The sequence below is a fragment of the Protopterus annectens genome, chromosome 15.part0 (assembly GCF_019279795.1).
Source record: "Protopterus annectens isolate FY-2018-M chromosome 15.part0, PAN1.0, whole genome shotgun sequence".
In the NCBI taxonomy this organism is placed as follows: Eukaryota; Metazoa; Chordata; order Ceratodontiformes; family Protopteridae; genus Protopterus; species Protopterus annectens.
This window is the reverse complement of record NC_056749.1, coordinates 20,780,966-20,803,196: the sequence shown is the minus strand read 5'-3', so window position 1 is coordinate 20,803,196 and position 22,231 is coordinate 20,780,966. Positions and strand designations below refer to the sequence as shown.

Sequence of the window (22,231 nt, the reverse complement as noted above, 5' to 3'; positions counted from 1 at the left end):
GTCTGCCTGGGATGACATGCTGGACAAGCCACGCTTCGCAAGGGACGGCTTGCACCTGTCACCCCTGGGATTCGGATATTGGCAAAGGCTCTTGCCACCCCATAGTGCCTTTTTAGGCAAGGCTCAAATTCTAAACCTACCACCCTAGAACACAAAAAGGAAAAAACTAAGAGTAATGCTGCTCAATGCCAGAAGTCTAAATCTCAAAATGCACGACTCGAGGCCCTTCTCAGTATGGAGAACATCGATGTCTGTGCTGTGACAGAAACCTGGTTCAAGGCTCCTGAGAGCACCCCAGCGCTATCAGGTTTTACCTCATATCATGCGTTCCGGCCCCAAAATCCGGACAATACCAAGAAAGGAGGGTATCCATATTCATCAAGGACACCCACACCTCAAGACTGGTGGCAACGCACGATGCATCGGAGACCATCCAGGTGCAATTAACCATAGGCAAGACTGCTCTGCAAATTGTAGCATGTTACAGGCCACCCTCACAAACTCAGGAACCTCACATGGCCTTCCTGAAAACACTAGAGGGGATAAATGTATCACCAAACACCATCATACTAGGTGACTTCAATTACCCTAATATAGACTGGGAACACTACTCAAGCCCAAACAACCTAGCCCAAAAGTTCCTGGAATTCATAAACTCAAATGCCATGGAACAACTAGTCACCATCCCAAGAGGAGATAACATACTTGATCTCATCATCACGAACATGGGAGCACAATGTTCAACACCAGAAGTATACCCCTCACTGGTGAGATCAGATCACAAACTAATCTCGCTGGAGGTCCTCATCCCACCCCACCTGAAATAAAAAGACCACAGTAAAGAACTTCTCAAAAGCCGACTTCACACTTCTAAAGACTAGTGTGGTCTCCTTTAAGGCCCCAAGCGCCGGGGAAAACAGTACTCAAGCTGCTGAATCACTTACAAATGCCTTCTACCAGCACCTGCAGGACTGCATGGATAAGGCAATCCCAAGCAAAACAAAGATTCTTTGTACCAAAGGCAAGCGTCCAGTCTGGTGGACCCCAGCCATAAACAAACTCTACAACAAAAGGAGGAAGCTACTACAAGATAGAGCAAAATCCTTAAAAGGTAAGACACCCTTGATCACTATAATTAAAAACTAAGAGCTCTCATAAAATCATCCAAAGCAAATTTCGAGAGAAAAATAGCTAAAGACTCAAAAGACAATCATAAGGCCTTCTTTAGCTATGTTAGAAACCTGGGAGGAAACTCCCAGATATGCTCAGAACTAGTTCAAAATGATGTGAAGATTACTGATCCTACAGACATTGCCAACATACTGGCTGACAGGTTCAGTGCAAACTTCTCCCAAAGGAGAGATATCTATACCAAACGATTGCAGCCCCCAAACATCTCCAGCGCCCAAGTGAGAACTGCTCTCTCCAAATCAAAAACACAGCATCCATGGGACCTGATGGTGTCCCCGGCTGTGTGCTCCACGAACTCAATGAGGAATTAAACCCACAGCTAGGACAGCTGTTTAATCAAAGTCTTACCTCGGGATACGTGCCCAGGAGTGGCGCACTGCAACTGTGGTCCCACTGCACAAAGGCGGTGCCTCCACCGACCCTGGAAATTACCGCCCATTAGCTTGACAAGCCTTATCTGCAAAGCCATGGAGAGGATCATAATGGACCTCATAAATAAAGACATAGGAATTTGCAGACTTTGGATCCAACCCAGTTTGGCTTTGTCAAAGGCAGATCATGCCTTTTAAACTTGGTTGACTTTTTCGAAACAGTCACCAAAGCCATTGATGAGGAAAGGCAGTCCATACAGCCTACCTCGATCTGGCTAAGGCCTTCGATACAATACCCCACTCGGGTATCATTGAAAAACTCATCAGCTTAAATGTTAACCCATACATCACAAGGTGGGTTGCAAACTGGCTGAGTAACAGAACCCACAGGGTCAGAGTTGCTGGCGCCATGTCAGACTCAAAGCCTGTCACAAGTGGTGTCCCACAGGGCTCAGTCCTGGGCCCACTCTTGTTTGGCATCTACTTTTCCGAAGTACAAGCAAACACAGGAGGGTTATGGCTGACAAAGTTTGCAGATGACTGCAAACTGGGCGCCATAGTAGAAAACACATCTGACACAGATATCCTTCAGAAGGGTCTCACAGAAACGGATAACTGGTGCCAGAGCCACGGACTAAAGTTAAATGCCAAAAAATGCATAGTCATGCCCTTCGGGAAAAACAAGGTTACCCCAAGCTACCAAATAGGTGGCAATCCACTGACCACAGAAGAAGTTATCAGGGACCTGGGGACCCAGGTTGATAGTAGTCTGTCATTCGACACCCATGTAGCTAAAGTAGTTAGGAAGACCTTCTACATTGCCCACCTTATCATGAAGGGATTCTCATCTAGATCAAGGGAGGTCATAGTCTCCCTTTACTCATCACTCATCAGACCAATGATTGAGTACAATGCCCCATTCGGAATGTATCTGACCCGACACTTGCAGCAGCTGGAGAGGCCACAAAAGTTCCTCACCAAAAGGATAAAGGGTCTCAAACATCTGTCCTATGCTGCCCGACTGAAAGAACTCCAGCTCTATTCAGTCGCTTACCGCTTGCTCAGAGGTGACCTTTGCCTAACATACAAGGCCATGTCAAACCCAGATTTGATGAATATGCTTCACCTCACAAAATCTAGATCCATCAGAGCCACAAGGGCAGGAGACTTAAACCTCGACACGGCTATTAATAGGACGTGCTGGAGGGATAGATTCATCACCCAAAGACTCCCTATGCTGTGGAACAAAATCCCGGTACATGTGAGGCAGAGCACCTCGCTGGCCTTGTTCAAGAGAAATCTTGACCAATGGATGGGAGATCGCAGATATACCCCAGGGATTACCTCAGTGTCACTGCTCGACAGAGGCACAGCAAAATAATGGGTATAGTTCCCCATACTAAAGGGGTGGCGTAAGCCACAAAACGATGGGCTAGGCTTGTAAATGCCCTCGGGCAGATAGCCTAGTATGAACCTATGAACCTATATGCACATCCTCAGAGTGTCTTTTTTAGTACCTGCATTCTACATGCACATCCCCAGAGTGTCTTTGTTAGTGCCTGCATTCTGTATGCACATCCTCAGTGTCTTTGTTAGTGCCTGCATTCTGTATGCACATCCTCAGTGTCTTTGTTAGTGCCTGCATTCTGTATGCACATCCTCAGTGTCTTCGTTAGTGCCTGCATTCTGTATGCACATCCTCAGTGTCTTTGTAAGTACCTGCATTCTGTATGCACATCCCCAGAGTGTCTTTGTTAGTGCCTGCATTCTACATGCACATCCTCAGACTAACTTTGTTAGTGCCTACATTCTACATGCTTATCCTCACAGTGTCTTTGTTAGTGCCTACATTCTACATGCTTATCCTCAGAGTGTCTTTGTTAGTGCCTGCATTCTGTATGCACATCCTCAGTGTCTTTGTTAGTGCCTACATTCTACATGCTTATCCTCACAGTGTCTTTGTTAGTGCCTGCATTCTACATGCACATCCTCAGACTATCTTTGTTAGTGCCTACATTCTACATGCTTATCCTCACAGTGTCTTTGTTAGTGCCTACATTCCACATGCTTATCCTCAGAGTGTCTTTGTTAGTGCCTGCATTCTACATGCACATCCTCAGACTACCTTTGTTAGTGCCTACATTCTACATGCTTATCCTCAGAGTGTCTTTGTTAGTGCCTGCATTCTGTATGCACATCCTCAGTGTCTTTGTTAGTGCCTACATTCTACATGCTTATCCTCAGAGTGTCTTTGTTAGTGCCTGCATTCTGTATGCACACCCTCAGAGTGTCTTTGTTAGTGCCTGCATTCTACATGCACATCCTCAGACTATCTTTGTTAGTGACTACATTCTACATGCTTATCCTCACAGTGTCTTTGTTAGTGCCTACATTCTACATGCTTATCCTCAGAGTGTCTTTGTTAGTGCCTGCATTCTGTATGCACATCCCCAGTGTCTTTGTTAGTACCTGCATTCTACATGCACACCCTCAGACTATCTTTGTTAATGCTTGCATTCTACATGCACATCATCAGAGTGTCTTTGTTAGTACCTGCATTCTACATGCACACCCTCAGACTATCTTTGTTAATGCTTGCATTCTACATGCACATCATCAGAGTGTCTTTGTTAGTACCTGTATTCTGTATGCACATCCTCATAGTGTCTTTGTTAGTACCTGCATTCTATATGCACATCCCCAGAGTGTCTTTGTTAGTACCTGCATTCTATATGCACATCCCCAGAGTATCTTTGTTAGTACCTGCATTCTATATGCACATCCCCAGAGTATCTTTGTTAGTACCTGCATTCTACATGCACATCCTCAGACTATCTTTGTTAGTGCCTGCATTCTACATGCTTATCCTCAGAGTGTCTTTGTTAATACCTGTATTCTGTATGTACATCCCCAGATTGTCTTTTTAGTACCTGCATTCTATATGCACATCCCCAGAGTATCTTTGTTAGTACCTGCATTCTACATGCACATCCTCAGACTATCTTTGTTAGTGCCTACATTCTACATGCTTATCCTCAGAGTGTCTTTGTTAGTGCTTGCATTCTACATGCACATCCTCAGACTATTTTTGTTAGTGCCTACATTCTACATGCTTATCCTCAGAGTGTCTTTGTTAGTGCCTGCATTCTGTATGCACATCCTCAGTGTCTTTGTTAGTGCTTAGATTCTACCAGTGCCCTGCCTGCTGCCAGAGGGCAGCATTGTGTTATCAAGTACTCAGACCCTGTCTGCACTGATAAGAGAATGCTGGCCTCTCCTTCCTCAGAGTCTCAGCTTCGTAGTATTTCTCTGCCATCTATTTCACTTGTCAGACTTTGGCCTGTGGAGAAATAGGAGAAAAACATATACCAGTAGACTGACTGTATTTTAATGTTTGTAATGGAGCGGACACGCCTGCCATTTATGACTTCAAGCCATAGTTGTTTAGATGTGACAGTATATGCTGTCTTATTTGTTATTAAGCCCTCATATTCTTTGTGTGATGCACAGCTTAACTGTTTGAATCATTTGGGCCTAATCAGTTGAAAGAGCAACACTAAACAAGGACTTGAGAAATGCATGTCATGTGGAGATTTCCCAAGCTGGACATTTAGTTTCTTTCTACTGACTTTTTGTTAGAGCAAGGCTGAAGTTTTTTATCCATACTTTAATAGAACTTCTTGCGTTCACAGCTGATTCAGAAAATCCTGATAATTCTTAAACATTAGAGGTGAAAATCCTGCCAGGTTATTTTAGTTCAGAAATTTGGTTAGCTCTATTCCAAAAGTATATCTGTCATCATGTCTCTCACTGAAGTAGAACATTTTATTACAAAAGATGTGCATCCTAGTATAGCCAAGCCTGATGCTGCTATGCTTTGCTGGTTCCTAAGTATATTTTACATTAAGATACTGGATACTGTGGGAGGTCACTCAGTTCCTTCTGTACTACTAGGTAAGTTGTTTACTAGTTGCTTATTTGATGAAAACTGAAATGCTTTTACCCATTGACTGCCCTTTAAAACAATGAATTCCATTTTCTTGTTTTGTTTTAAACACGATTATTGAATTATCAGTTGTGATATAGGCATTTACATTTATAAGTTCATAGGTGTGTACTAGGCTAATGACCCTGGGGCCTTTTGCAAGCCTTGCCATAGGATTACCCTGGCATAGTGCCACCTGACCTTAGTTCCCAGTGCCTCTGTCAAGTAGAGCCACTGGTGTTATCCCCAGGGTGAATTTTCTGTTTCCCATCCACTCATCAAGATTTCTCTTGAAGAGGGTCAGCGAGGTGCTCTGCTTGACATGTATGGGAAGTCTGTTCCATAGCATGGGCAGTCTCTGGGTTATGAACCTGTTCCTCCAGCATGTTCTGTTAATTGTGGTAATGAGGTTGAGGTCTCTGGAGCATGTGGTGTGGAGGGATTGGGATTTCTTTAAATGTAGCATTTCTAACAGAGCTGGGTCAGACATGGCTTTGTAAGTCAAGCAGAGATCACCTCTAAGTAGGCGATATGAGACAAAGAATAGTTGAAGTTTTTTGTGTCTGTCCATATTGGACAAGAGTTTAAGGCCTAGGATCCTCTTTGTGAGGTACTTTTGTGGCCTCTCCAGTTGTTGCAGGTGTCTAGTGAGGTACATGCCAAATGGGGCATTGTACTCGATGATTGGCCTAATGAGGAAAGAGTAGAGGGAGACAATAACCTCTTTCTTCCTGGATGCAAAATCCTTAGTAATGAGATGTGCCACATAGAAGGACTTCCTGACCACATTGTTAATGTGATGATCAAAAGAGAGGTTGCTGTCAACCTGTGTTCCAAGATCTCTTATAACGCCTTCTGTGTTCAGTGGACTACCATCAATGTGGTAATTCATGGGAACTGGGTTTTTCCCAGTGGTCATGATGACACATTTTTTGGCATTGAGCTTAAGGCCATGGTTCTGACACCAGTCATTGGTCACAGTGAGGACATTCTGTAGGATGTCAACATCACTTGGGGAGTTAATAATAGCTTCCAACTTGCAATCATCTGCGAACTTTGTCAGCCAGAGTCCGTTCGTGTTGGCCTGGACTTCAGAGAAGTAAATACCAAACAGGAGAGGACCCAGGACCAAACCCTATGGGACTCCACTCGTGACTAATCGGCAGTCTGACTTCAAGTCAGCTACTTTCACACTATGGGTTCTATGTGTGAGCCAGTTTGCAACCCACCTAGTGATATAGGGGTTGATGGCAAGCTTAGTGAGTTTTTTGATTCCTGTGTGGGGAATGGTATCAAAAGCCTTGGCCAAATCAAGGTAGGCTGTATGAACCACCTTGCCTTCATCCACAGCTTCGGTGACTGACTCAAAGAAGTCGACCAAGTTGAGCAGGCATGATCTACCCTTCACAAAATCAAACTGTGTGGGATCCAGAGTTTGGAGAGTCCCCCATATCCTTGTTTATTAGGTCCATGATGATGCATTCTATAGCTTTGCATATCAGACTTGTCAGGTTAATGGGGTGATAGTTCCCAGGGTCTGTAGTCGCTCCTCCTTTGTGGAGAGGGATAACTGTAGCAGTGCGGCATTCGGCAGGGACAAACTGTATTAACAAGTTAAAATTAACAAACATTATGCTTCACATATATTGCTATGTATCATATAACCTAAGCAACATTACATGAATTATTCAGTTCCCACTTTATTTTTCTGAACACTTCTGTGTCACTGTCAGACAGAGGCACAGTATACTAACCTCAAAAAAGGCATAGCAAAATTAAATTAAAATGGGTGGCGAAAGTCAAACACACTCTGGCTAGGCTTATAAATGCCCTAGGGCAGATAGCCTAGTATGAACCTATGAACCTATAAGAAACATATTTGATAAACCATCCCGTAGTACATAGGCAGTCATACATTTATATAAATGAAAACAAACCACACTGACACAATCCTTGTTGCAAGCGGTTTACATCACAAACCATATTGACACACCCCCAGTTGCAAACATTATACATCACTTATAATCTACCCAATCATTTTCAGTCAAACATTATGTAGCTCATTTAAGTCCTGCCTTCTTTTAAGCCTCATTCCTCCCCTGTATGTATTGTTCCCACAATTCCCCTTTTTCCTGTGTAGTTTGCTCCTACCTTTTTCTAAATATCTCAATTCCTGTTGTTTTATCTCTGTTACTGTATTCACTACTTCTGATATAATTAGTTTAGATTTTGATTTCCATTTTCTGGTAATTGCTTTTTTGGCAGCCACCATAATTAGAGACAGCAAGGCTTTATCATGTCTAGGTAGTTCTGATTCTGTATCATAGCTCAGAAAAATCATCTCCCTCCTCACATCAGTCTGCCCACCCAGCATCTCCGACAGTGCATCCCACAGGGAATCCTTAAAGTCCACCAACTCACTGCACTCCAAGAAAATATGTTTCCAGTTACCTTTTTCTTCCCCGTCACACCTCTAACATTTACTGTCTGCCTGAGGAAAAAATTTCTGAAGTCTACTTGGGTATAAAAATATCTATGTAAACATTTCCAAGCAAAAATCCTAAATCTTCTAGATTTTGTTTCATATTTGGGAGACATACATATATCCTCCCATTGTTTCTTTGTGAATTGCTTATCCAATGTCTCTTCCCAGTCCTTTCTAACCTCCTCTGATTGTTTTTTATAGTTATCATGCAATATTTTGAATTCTATTTTCTTGTTGTTACAAATTTGATCACAGATTACTTCTGAATCTAGCTTAAGTACAAAGTTTATTTTTCAGCCATTTTAGTAATCTGTAAACCTCTTGAAAGAAGGTTGGTGATCTCCCTGTCACCCACAATGTCTATGGTGAATCCTATACCACAAGCCTATTGTCAGAGCAGGTTGGAAACTGAGCTTTACTTTATGATATTTAAGACAATCACAGTTGTGTATTCTGACTTACTGAGGAGGAACACTTGGATTCTTAGTTCTCCATAACTTATTTTTGAAGGTTGCCTAAGCTCATTCTTTCTTATATCTACATTCTTTCCTTATCTTTAACAAGCAGTTAGTCACTTTATGTGCAGACCCTAACTACCTGTTTGAATTGGTTTCAGAATCTAATCAGATTGTGAATTTTTTTGTTGTTGTTTGTTTTCCTAAATAAACTAGTTTAGGGCAAATTCAGCAGTCTGGTCAGCCTTTAGCAAAGAGGATGCATCTGTAAGCTGATAACATTGTTTGTCACAGTGGGCACTACAGAAGATGCCTTCCAAAACCATCAAGCATCATTCTTCATGGAATTATAGTAACTAATACCCATTTTAAACGCATCTCAGTGCAGGAGTTGGACACCATTGCTACCTTGTTATAAGTCTACAATTTTTCTCAAAGACAAGTCCGTGAATATGACTTGCAGGCTAATGTCAGACTTTGGCATGGTCGCCTTGCAAGGCCTGGCTTCATAATCTTTGCTGTGTCTATTTTTATTTTTCTACGTATATCTGAAGAGATGGTCTGTTACTTTGTGTTGTCGGATGTCCTGATTGTGCATTGGTTTGCCTCTGCCATGCTTACATACAGTTGCATAGCACACCCTTACAGTGTCCTTTCTTATTTGAAACTGGAACGAAGACAAAGTAATTTGTCATGCGCTGTAACGCAGATATTTTACAGTCAGCTTAGGTAGTAGGTGCATCTACCCTTCTTACACTTCACTTTGTGGGTGTGGCTGTCACTTGGGTTATGGCCTGGAGGTTACTGTTTTTTTCTCTTTTCTGGAACCCTTGAATCCTGCTGCTTGAAGCATCTCCTTTATAAAACTGGAAAAAAAATGAAAGGGTTGTCTTTTGAGTTGATTAAGGTGAAACATTACATTCCTTAAGATATACCTGAAACTGGCTCCCCTCCAGGTATTACACAAGACCAACTCTTAAAAGTGCTATGAAAAGCTAAAATACTGCATCAGGGGGTCCTGACAATATCCCTGGATGCATCTTATATGTCATGAAGAGCGATTTAGCCACAGTCCTAACAAAAATGTTCAGTGTCAGCCTCTGTCCAGGTTTTGTACTATGTGAATGGAGAACAGTTACCGTCATTGCCCTGCGTAAGGGAGGACCTTCCACAGACCCAGACAGTTATAGACCCATAAGTGTGACCAGCCTCATGTGCAAATTCATGGAAAGACTTATCATAGAACTAGTCAGTCAGGACATAGGGAGTCTCCAAACACCCACGTCAGTTTGGATTTGTCAAGGGCAGGTCCTACTTACTCAGATGGTAGATTTTTTTGAAAAGGTCTACAATTCAGTGGATGAAGACAGAATGATGTACACTGCATGCCTAAACCTGGCCAAAGCTTTTGACACAATTTCCCACTCGGGCATAACAGAAAAGCAAAATAAAGTGGATCTAAACTCCTGTGCCACCTGCTGGATTGCCAACTGGCACACAGGTAGAATGCAGGAAATCAAAATAGAAGTTACCTCCACAAAATGACTATTCAACAATGGAGTCTCCCAGGGCTCTGTGCTGGGACCCTTGTTGCTTGGCATTTACTTTTCTAAAATAAAAGCCAATACCAATGGGCTCTGGCTGACTAAGTTTGCAGATGACTGCAAGCTAGGATTCGTCATTAGTTCCCCAAATGACTTAGCTTTGTCCCAAATAAATAACTGGTGCCAAAATCATAGACTGAAACTAAATGCCAAAGAATGCATTATTCTATCCTTTGGGAAGTCATCTAATCCAGGGAACTTCCATATTGACAGTACGCCCCTAAGAGCTAACCCAGTTGTTCAGGATTTGGGAAGTTATGTGAACAGTGACTTAACGTTTGACCAGTGTGTGTCCATTATTGTAAGAAAGCCCTTTTATATTGCACAGCTTATAAATAAAAGGATTGTGTCTAGATCTAGAGATGCCATTGTTCCCCATTCACTCAGGCCTTATTAGGCAAGTCATTGAATATAATGCCCCCTTTGGCATGTATCCATCCAGACACATGCAATAAATGGAACGCTCACAGAGATAACTTACTGAAAGGATACAAGGCCTAAACAACATGTCATACATGAACTGACTCAAAATCTTGTCACTATACTCTTATCCTACAGACTGCTAATAGGTGATCTGTGTCTGACATACAAAGGCATCCTCCGACCCAAAACTGGATTTACTACACAACAGTAAGTCAGATGGCATCAGAAATATAGGGATCTAAACCTCTTCTGCAACATCAACAGAACAGTTTAGAGGTACAGATATATCTTGCAGAGGATACTGCTGCTCTGGAACAGACTCCCTGTCCAAAAGCTCAGCTGGGATCTATGGATGGGAAACAGAAAGTTTACCGCAGGACTGCCGCAGTACTACTAATGAACAAAGGCAGCTCCTAATGCTCTAGCCCATTGCTTAGGTTCCCTCAAGTTATCTGTGTTATGATCTCAGTTATTCTCATTAGGGGTACTATATAGTTATCGATCATGAGATATGGTAAGGCCAATCTCTAACCAAATCGGATAGGTCAGTTTGTGCACAAAAAGGGAATTTGGCTTGGCTTAAAATGACCTGCAAAGGGCAGCTAGCCTAGTACTTGCCTATGAACCTAAATCTGCTTTGGGTCATGGTATGGTGATTAGATGTGTTCAGTGTATTGTTCTTGCTACAGGAGATGAACTCAGATACTGTGCTATATGAACTACTTTGTGTTTTCTTTACAGGAGTATTTTCCAATCCTTTCACTCTTTTAACAATTTGGATAGAATTTTTAGTCATGAGTGACTTTCTGTTGAAAGATAAATATTTAGGAGGATATACTAATGAACATGCCATTGTTAAGTTGAATTCTAGTGCTGTATTATTTTATCTATTGTTTACTTTTTTTTGCATTAGTTTGCCAACATGGGACGCTCCATGAACCCTCTGGATCCAGACAAAGGTAGTGACTTTTTTTTTCTCAAGGTTACTTGATGTCATAACATATTGTAGTGAGAAACTTCGTCTGTAGAATGTTTTAGACTTTTAATTAGAATTTCTTCTTCTGATGTCCTCAGCTTAGCACATTTCTGGATATTTTTTTTTGTTGCTCTACTCCATATGGGGGATAATAGAGGGCATGCGTATACCCTCATGGCATATTCTGTTATATCAGACATCACAAACCGAGTTAAGGAAGCATGCCTATCCCCCTTTGCTCCCAAGTTCATTTCTGACTGTCAAACAGTTTGGATCTCAGTCTTAATGTTCATCATGGAAATATCCTTATGTCTGCTTCCTACAAGAGTATAGTCAGGAAAGCAGAGTTCCAGAGTACCCTGTAAGAGTGTACAATATCCTTACAGAAGACTTCCCTGTACTCCTGAAACAAGTATATTAACCAGTCATCCTATTCATCAGTCATTCTGATCCCACCATTGGACACAGAGTTGCTCCTCAGATCTGATCTGGCCATTTACTAGTGCTATAGTGCCTTGTATTCTTGCAGATCTTCCTATCATCCCTTGAGCACCTTTCCTTCTTATCTCGTTTGCCACTGTCGCAAAAGGATTGCATCAGTCAACAAAGCTAAGTGCTTTAATTATATTTTTCTGTTTGGGAGGTTTTTTTCAGACTTAGTCCTTCTGGGTTCTGTATGTTTCATCTAAACTAACTGTGCCACTTTATTGTTTTTATGTATCTTATAACTCAGCTTCTCAACGACAAGGTGGTTGACTGGCGTTTTTCTTTTTTTGCTCATTGTATAGTTTAAAATAGTTCTATAAGTATGAAATAAAAGTGTTAAGTGATCTTCAGAGAGCCATTAACCTTACTGGTGCTTTAGACAGGATAGAAAGAAGCTATGGATAAAACTTCCAAAAAATGTTCCATACTGTAAGCACAAGTTTCCCTCTTCCCAGGATGGACACAAACTGTGGGTTTGTTTAGGGCCAGAGCATTTAAATGTTGACTTCCAGTTATGTAAGGCTTTGAACCATGTTTTCTTGTGGACAGGAGGTTCAAGCCAATTGTTAAAAGTCTTTTTCCACCTGACCGGTCAGAGAAACGTGAGAAGGATAAAATTAAGGCCATGGAGAGAAGATGAAAAGGAATGAGGAGAAAGCTTATTCCAGTCCCAAATTACCAAGGTCTAAGTCTCCTCTAATAGAAACTTTAGTAGTAAGAGATAAGTCTGCAGTTAAAATGCTGAGCAGGCTTTCTTTGAAGATGGAGTTGTCCTGTTTCCTGTCTTCCAGATCTCTCGCCACAGTGTCAGTAAAATTCTTCAGATCAACTCGCAGCACTACAGAAGCATATTGGGAACATGAATGTTCCACCCCCACCCCACCCCCACTTAATGTCATCATTTGTAAGATCAGTCTCCTTTGAAATAAATGTAACAGTAGAACACCCATCAAACCCTAAAACCCTATAAAGATATTTTTTCAAGGCAAATTACCTTCTATTAAGTGATAGCATAGGTAAATTTAAAGCTCCCCCTACCCTGAAAACAAAGAGGCCAATGCAGGGGTATATATGAATGCCCTTTGTACAACCACTTGGTCACCCTGGTGCACTCCTGTCACACGTAGACTGTACAACAGAGGAAAGAAATTCATTTTTAGAAGTAAGAGGGGGGTGCACAAGTGAGAGAAAATCCCTCATTAGTCTCAACAGGCAAATCGGGAATCTAGTCAAGTCTTCAGAAGCTAAATACAAGATTAAAATAGCTTCCCAATCCAAGGATGACTACAAAGCATTTTTAGTTATGTCCAACATCTTAAGGGAAACACTGAACAAAGTTGTGAGTTGACTGTAGATGACACTACCTATACTCAGTCAGAAGAAATAAACCTGCTGGCTGATAAATTCATTTCGGATTTCACCCCCTCATCACCTGCAGTCACTCCCCATGAAATAGCCCCCACCATTCCTTTGCCTGTTATCTTAATCTCCAAAGCTAGAAACACATCATCAGTGGGCTCTGAATCCCAGGGTGCCTATTAAATAGCTTGAAACATGGCCTGGCAGACCAACTCAGATCTCTATTTCACCACATTCTCCAGATAGGCTTTGTCTCGGTAGAGTGGAGGACGGCAACAGTCATCCCTCTGCACAAGGGGGACCATCAACTAACCCAGGAAACTACCAACCCATAAGTCTGACTGGCCTCATATGCAAGGCTATGGAAAGGGTATTCATGGTCCTAATTAACACAACCTAGGAAATCTCCAAACTGTAGACAATACCCAGTTCAGCTTCATCAGGGACAGGTCCTGCCTGCTCAATCTAGTAGACTTTTCTGAGCAGGTCACCAAGGCTATGGATGAGGTTAAGTCTGTGCATACCACCTACCTTGATATGGCCAAGGCATTTGACACAGTACTCCACTCGGGTATTATAGATAGACTCACAAAACTGGGCATAAACCTCTATGTCATCAGATAGATAGCCAGATAGCTCATAAATAGGACATATGTTATTAGAGCGGGGGAGCCCACATCCAGCAAGGGCCACTCACAAGTGGATTACCACAGAGCTTAGTGCTGGGCTCCCTCCTGTTTGGGGTATACTTCTTAGATGTTGAGGCAAATGTAGAGATGGCCTTTGGCTGATAAAGTTTGCTAATGACTGCAAGTTGGGCCAGTCATTGACTCCCCAAACAGAAAGGTTTGATGCAGACTAATGATTGGTGTCAGAGCCATGGCCTCAAACTAAATGTGAAGAAGTGCATAATAATACCCTTTGGTGCACTATATATTCATCATTCTAGTCACTGCTGCAGTCCTGCTCAATGGCAGGTGCGTTCCTAACACAAGTCTAGTATGTATTCATCATTCTAGTCACTGCTGCAGTCCTGCTCAATGGCAGGTGCGTTCCAAACACACACGTACTATATATTCATCATTCTAGTCACTGCTGCAGTCCTGCTCAATGGCAGGTGGGTTCCAAACACACACGTACTATGTATTCATCATTCTAGTCACTGCTGCAGTCCTGCTCAATGGCAGGTGGGTTTCAAACACACATGTACTATATATTCATCATTCTAGTCACTGCTGCAGTCCTGCCCAACGGCAGGTGGGTTCCTAACACAAGTGTACTATATATTCATCATTCTAGTCACTGCTGCAGTCCTGCCCAACGGCAGGTGGGTTCCTAACACAAGTGTACTATATATTCATCATTCTAGTCACTGCTGCAGTCCTGCTCAGTGGCAGGTGCGTTCCTAACACAAGTGTAGTATGTTTTCATCATTCTAGTCACTGCTGCAGTCCTGCCCAATGGCAGGTGGGTTCCAAACACACACGTACTATATATTCATCATTCTAGTCACTGCTGCAGTCCTGCTCAATAGCAGGTGGGTTCCTAACACGTGTACTATGTATTCATCATTCTAGTCACTGCCACAGTCCTGCTCAACGGCAGGTGGGTGCCTAACACATGTCTACTATGTATTCATCATTCTAGTCACTGCCACAGTCCTGCTCAGTGGCAGGAGGGTTCCTAACTGCCGCAGTCCTGCTCAGTGGCAGGTGAGTTCCTAACACAAGTGTACTATGTATTCATCATTCTAGTCACTGCCGCCGCCCTGCTCAATGGCAGGTGAGTTTCCTAACACAAGTATACTATGTATTCATCATTCTAGTCACTGCCGCAGTCCTACTCAATGATAGGTAGGTTCCTAACACAAGTGTAGTATGTATTCATCATTCTACTCAATGCCGTAGTCCTGCTCGGTGGCAGGTGAGTTCCTAACACGAGTGCAGTATGTATTCATCATTCTAGTCACTGCCGCAGTCCTGCTCGGTGGCAGGTGAGTTCCTAACACAAGTGCAGTATGTATTCATCATTCTGGTCACTGCCACAGTCCTGCTGAATGACAGGCGAGTTCCTAACACAAGCATAGTATGCATTCATCATTCTAGTCACTGCCGCAGTCCTGCTCAGTGGCAGGTGAGCTCCTAACACAAGTGTACTATGTATTCATCATTCTGTTCACTGCCGCAGTCCTGCTCAACAGCAGGTGGGTTCCTAACACAAGTGTACTATGTATTCATCATTCTAGTCACTGCCAGAGTCCTGTTCAATGGCAGGTGGGATCCTAACACAAGTGTACTATGGATTCATCATTCTAGTCACTGCCGCAGTCCTGCTCAATGACAGGTGTGTTTCCTAACACGTGTAGTATGTGTTCATCATTCTAGTCACTGCCGCAGTCCTGCTCAATGACTGATGGGTTCCTAACACAAGTGTAGTATCTATTCATCATTCTAGTCACTGCCGCAGTCCTGCTCAACGGCAGGTGAGTTCCTAACACAAGTGTACTATGTATTCATCATTCTAGTCACGCCGCAGTCCTGCTCAATGGCAGGTGAGTTCCTAATACAAGCGTATGATGTGACTAAATTACAACATTGATAGCAGCCCCCCCAAGAGTGGACCCAGTAGTGAGAGATCTGGGTATTTAGATAGTAATCTGAACTGGTAAGAAAATCCTTCTAAAAGGCTTACCATATAAGTAAAGGCATGGCATCCAGATATAAGGATGTCATAGTACCACTGTACTCTGCCCTCACCAGACCAATAATCAAGCATGGTGCACCCTTTGCCATGTACCTCACCAGGCACCTGCAGCAGTTGGGGCATCCTCAGAGGTTTCTCATCACTAAAATGCAGGGTATAAACAACATGTCATATGCAGACTGATGAAAAGCTCTATCACTATATTCAGTCTCCTACGGATTACTGAGGGGTGACCACTGCCTGACCTACAAGGCAGTCACTAACTCAACCCTGATGAAAATGTTACATATTCTCAAAGCTATCTACACAAGAGTTACTCACTCCAAGGATCTAAACCTGATCTCTGGCATGAATAGATCATGGTAGAGAGACAGATGTGTCCCAGAGATTTCCCCTTCACTGGAATAGACTTCCTGTTCACATGAAGCAGAGCCCATCCCTGACCGTCTTCAAGCACAGTCTGTACCGATGGATGGGAAATCACAAAATCACTCCTGGGGTGGCACCCATGTCCCTTATGGACAGAGGCAGTCTGTAAAAATTGTCAAAACCCAGCTTGTTAACTCTTGATGTTCTTCATGTTTCACTGTTGCAGTCATCACACTTGGGTTATCTGCCTGCAGGTATCCATCAGTCGGCCGGAATACCAGATTCTTGGGATTTCTGTGTCGGATGTCACTTCTTCCATGACGTCAGGTCGTCAGGGGTATAAAACAGGCAGCCGACACCATTACATCAGTCTTTCAGTCGGCCGCTACCTGAAATTTTCGTTTTTCGAGTTTCAAACCTGAAGTCTTCTAAAGCTAAGTACCCCGTTGGGGATCCTTTTTTCTTGCTCTAACCAATGCTAGAAAAAGTTAAAAATTGTCTTGCCTGTGGAAAGCAAATACCTCACAGACATTTTCATTCTTACTGCGTCACCTGTTTAGGCCTAGGCCACGACGTCCCTCGCTGTCAGTTTTGTGCCTTGTTTAATGCCCAAACCATTCGTCGGGCTATCTTTGTCACAAAATTCTTTCACTCTCGTTCCCAGTATTCCAAAATGGCTTCGATAAGCCATCCGACTACCGATCTTCCAAAAAAAAACGTAAAGATAAAGACAGAGACAGACTGCAAAGGTCCAAAACTGCCGACGATGCTTCCGTTAAGCTAGTTGCCAGTCCGCCAGTACTCCGTGAGGCGCCTTTCGCAGCCCCTGATACCCGCTTTTACAGATTTGCAGGCCTCTGCTGAGACTGATTCGGAGTCCGGTATGCCGCAAGATGCTTCTTTGACTATGGAACCTGCGGATGTCTCTACTTTGGATGGGTCCGGAGCTGCTGTGCAGGCACCAGCTTCTGAGGGTGTTTTCCGACCTACTGATGTTCGAATTAAACCGATAACTTCATTTTTAGCTAAAACTACCAAGTTTCTTAGGCCCAGTGTACGCACTACGCCTAGAAAACCGATGTCCAACACGCATGCTCAAGCCCCCATGCCACAAAAACAAATACTTAGAATGGCTGAAGACCTTATTAACCTAATTAGGGGAAGCCAGCCTTCCCCTGGTAAGAGACAAAGAATTGAGTTTCATTCTGATTCTACAGACCAGGAGTCCAATGACTCTTACCCCTCTGATTATCAGGACATGCTTTTATCAACCTATGAGGATTCAGATGCAGAGGAATCCATTCCCTCTGCCTTCCCTCCAGAGGATTTTTCTTTTGGTGAAACCTTGCATACTTTAAGAGAGTATTTCTGCTAGGAATGTCAGGACTACCCTCAGTCCAAAAAGAGACTCAGAGAATTTTTAAGAGTTGCCTCAGCACAGGCCTCTAGCTATACCCGCTGTCCTGGATGTTCTAGATGATGTCTTCATGGAATTCAGTCTTACTCCAGACACTTTACCCCCAGCCCCTAGAAAACCTGACAGGTACTACAGAGTACCTGATTCTCACAAATTTCTTTTCAAGAATCCTACTGTGAATCCAGAGACCATTTTCCAGGGACCTAAAGGTATTAAGGCTACTACAGCCAAAAACCCTACCCCTTCAGACAGGGATTCCAGAGCTTTAGACAGATGGGGTAAGAAGGTATAATCCTCTGCAACTCTTGCCATCAGGGCATTGAATTGCCAGTTTCACATGTTGAAGTACCAGCAACATATTATGGAACTAATTAAACAAAAAATGGGGTTACTTCCAAGTTGTGCAGAAAATAAAGATTTAGAAGAGTTAATGCATTCTGCAAACCAAGTTAGTAAGCATTCTTTGCAGTGTGGCTTTGATGCCCTAGAAGCATCTTGCAGGGCTGCAGTCACTGGGTCTGTACTGAGAAGGCATTCTTGGCTGAAGGAACAAACATTGCCAGATCATGTCAAATCAAAATTACTAGATGCTCCTTTAAATAAGGACTGTTTGTTTGGCACCAAAGCAGAAGAGGTTCTTAAAAAGATGGAAGAAAAAGCTAAATCTATGCAAACTGTTAAAGAATTCTTACAAATGAAGCCACCTAGATTCAGTAGGCATTGGCCTTCTAAAAACTGGTCCTTTCCAGCTCCTTCCAGGCCTTCTCAGTCCAAACCCAGGGGAAACGGGCCACCCAGACTACAGTCTCAGGGTATGCAGATATCTAAACAATGGATTGCTCCCACCTCAAAAACGGAGTGGTAAGCCGCCCCCTTATGGAAAGAGCTCACAATGACTTTTCAGTTATCCATCCCAGCCCTGCCCAATTACTTGTGCCCCTAGGAGGAAAACTTGCCCTTCATGAAAAAAACTGGATGTCCATTACTCAGGACCGATGGGTCCTAAACATTGTATCCCAGGAGTACAGATTCTGCTTCCATTCACTGCCATCCCCAAGCAGGTTTTCAGACCTTGCTCCAAACCAGTGGGCAGAGGCCCAAAAGCAAGTACTTTCCCTGCTCAATATCAGAGCTATTCAACCTGTTCCAGTAGAACAAAGGGGGCAGGGTTTCTACTCCAGACTTTTCCTGGTGCCTAGAAAAGAGGACTCTTGGCGCCCAATCCTGGATCTATCAATTCTCAACACTTTTTTGGTGGTTCCAAAATTCAAGATGCTTACCCTGCAACAGCGTCTCCCTATGCTAGCCTGGTTAGCCACTCTAGACTTAAAAGAAGCTTATCTGCACATCCCCATAAGGGAGTCATGCAGGAAATATCTACTCTTTTGGGCAGGCTCTATGCACTATCAGATGTTCTTTTGTGTTTCACTGTTGCAATCATCACATTTGGGTTATCTGCTTGCAGTAGCCCTCAGTCGGCCTGATTATCAAAGTCTTGGATTCTGCATCAGTTGCTGTCTCATCTTCCATGACGTCAGGGGTGTAAAGCATGCAGCCGATGCCATTTTATCAGTCTTTCTTGCCGTGTGGTGCCCGAAGCAGAAGCAGTTCCCAAGTGCCGGTCGGCCAACTCCTGAAATTTTCGTTTTCTAGTTTCAGAACCAAAGTCTTCAACTAAGCTAAGTACCCTGTTGGGGAAACTTTTTCTTGCTCTAAACTGTCAGTAAAAGTTAATAATTGTATTTCTTGCGGAAAGCAAATACCTCATAAAGATTTCCATTTGTATTGCATCCCTTGCCTAGGCCCAGACCACGATGTACCTCGCTGTCGGTTTTGTGCCCTATTTACTCAATGAACTATTCGTCGTCGGTTCATTTACGCTTCTAAATATTTTAGTACTCGGTTCAATTATCCAGAAATGGCTTCGATAAGCCACCAGACTACCGATGTTCCAACAAAATGCAAAGATAAAGACAGAGGCAGACTGCTTAGGTCCAAAGCTGCTGACGACGCTTCTCCTAAGCTAGTCGCCAGTTCACCGGTACTCAGTGAGGTGCTTTCACAGCCCCCGATACCCGCTACTTCAGATTTGCAGGCCTCTATTGAGACCCATTCTGAGTCCAGTATGCCACGAGGTGCTTCTTCTACTGTGGAACCTGCAGATGTCTCTACCTTGGATGGGTCCGGAGCCGCTGTGCAGGCACCGGCTTCTGAGGGTGTATTCAGGCCTACTGACTTGTATATTAAACCGACGCCATCTTCTTCTTCTAGGCCTAAAACTCAATCTATGCCTAAAAAACTGACGCCTAGACCACATGGTCAGGCCCCTATGACTAAAAAAGAATGGCTGAGGACCTTATTACTCTAATCAAGAGAAGCCACCCTTCCCCCTTTAAGAGACCTGGGACTGATTTTCCTTCTGATTCTTCTGATCAGGATTCTGAAATTTCTGTTTTCCTCTGATGACCAAAATTTGCCCTTATCTACCTATGAGGAGTCTGATGCAGAGGACTCCATTCCCTCTGCTTCCCCTCCAGAAGATTTCTCCTGTGGTGAAACCTTGCATACTCTTAGGGAGCATTTCCGTTGGGAAAGCCAGGATTACTCTGACTCCAAAAAGAGACTTAGGGAATTCTTACTCCTGCCTCAACACAGGCCTTTAGCTATCCCTCCTGTACTGGACATTGTAGATTATGCCTTCTCAGAATATTGCCTGACCCCTGACTCTTTTCCTCCTGCTCCCAGAAAATCTGATAGGTATTACAGGATACCTGACTTTCACAAGTTCCTCTTTAAAAATCCTACTGCAGATCCTGAAACCATTTCACAGGGACCCAAGGGCATTAAGGCTACTACTGCCAAAAACCCTACCCCCTCTGATAGAGATTCCAGGGCACTGGATAGATGGGGAAAGAAGGTATACACTTCTGCTACCTTAGCCATTAGGGCTTTAACCTGCCAGTTTCATATGTTAAAGTATCAGCAGCATATTACTGGATTGCTTAAACAGAAAATGATGTTGATTCCTGACTGTGCTGAAAATAAAGAATTACAGGATTTAATGCATTCTGCTGAACAAGTTGGAAAACATACTTTGCAATGTGGTTTTTATACATTAGAGGCATCTTGCAGGGCTGCTGTCATTGGGTCTGTACTTAGAAGGCATGCTTGTCTTAAGGAGCAATCTCTGCCAGATCATGTTAAAGCTAAATTGCTGGATGCTCCCTTAAACCAAGACCACCTGTTTGGCAACAAAGTAGAAGAAGTACCTAAAAAGATGGAGGAAAAAGCTAAATCTGTGCAAACTGTTAAAGATTTCCTGCAAGTACAGCCTCCCAGATTTAGTAGGCATTGGCCCTCTAAGAATTGGCCCTTTCCTGCCTCTTCCAGACCTTCTCAGTCCAAACCCAGAACCAGCAGAACACCCAGGCTTCATTCCCAAGGTACTCACAGGGTCCCACTTCCAAAGCAGGGAGTAGTAAGACTCCCCTCTATGGTAAACTGTCTCAATGACTTAACTTTGAACCTTCCAAGCCCTGCTCAACTGACTGCTCCTTTAGGGGGAAAGATTGCCCTGTATGCAAAAAATTGGGAACTCATTACCCAGGACAAATGGGTTTTAAATATAGTTTCCCAAGGATACAGATCCAACTTCCACTCCTTACCAACCCAAAACGGCTGGCCAGACCTACCCCCAAATCAGTGGGCAGAGGCTCAAAAGCAAGTTCTCTCTCTTTTAAGCATCAGAGCTATTCAGCCTGTTCCAGAAGAGGAATGGGGACAAGGTTTCTGCTCAAGCCTTTTTCTGGTACCCAGAAAAGGCAATTCCTAGCGTCCAATTCTGGATCTGTCTATCCTAAATACATTTTTGGTAATCCCAAAATTCAAGATGCTAACTCTTCATCAGCTGCTTCCCATGCTAGGCAAAGATGCCTGGATGGCAACACTGGATTTAAAGGAAGCGTACCTGCACATGCCAATAAGGGAATCTTGCAGAAGATACCTACGCTTCCGAGCAGGCTACATGCACTACCAGTTCTCTGCACTGCCCTTTGGCTCATCTACTGCGCCCAGGGTATCCACAAAGTGCCTAGCTCCAGTCATTGCATTTTGCAGGCAAAGAAATATTTAAATATACCCATACCTGGACGATTGTCTTAATTCAGGCAAAAAGCCAGGACATACAATTAAATCATCTGGCTTTTGTAAAGAAATTGCTAACTTCTTTGGGGTACACCATAACACCATAAACGAAAAGAAATCACATCTTGTACCCTACCAACAAATGGTATTCCTGGGAGCAAGCATGAATACAACTTCGCAGATGGCCTACCTCACGCCAGAGAAAAAAGTTAATTTGACAGTCTACTTCAAACTACTGGCCACAAAGACCTAGCTGTCTGCAAG

At 43.3% G+C, this 22,231-nt stretch overlaps 1 protein-coding gene across 3 annotated transcripts in view; it reads left to right on the top strand.

Annotated features, from left to right (window-relative positions):
* Positions 1-22,231, top strand: part of RFX1 (regulatory factor X1) — a 1,726,663-nt gene that overhangs the window by 1,642,385 nt on the left and 62,047 nt on the right. For all 3 annotated transcript variants that reach the window (XM_044057089.1, XM_044057092.1, XM_044057093.1), the window contains exon 20: positions 11,428-11,473. In XM_044057089.1, coding sequence (XP_043913024.1) covers positions 11,428-11,473 — 46 coding nt within the window. The remainder of the gene's footprint in view (positions 1-11,427; positions 11,474-22,231) is intronic.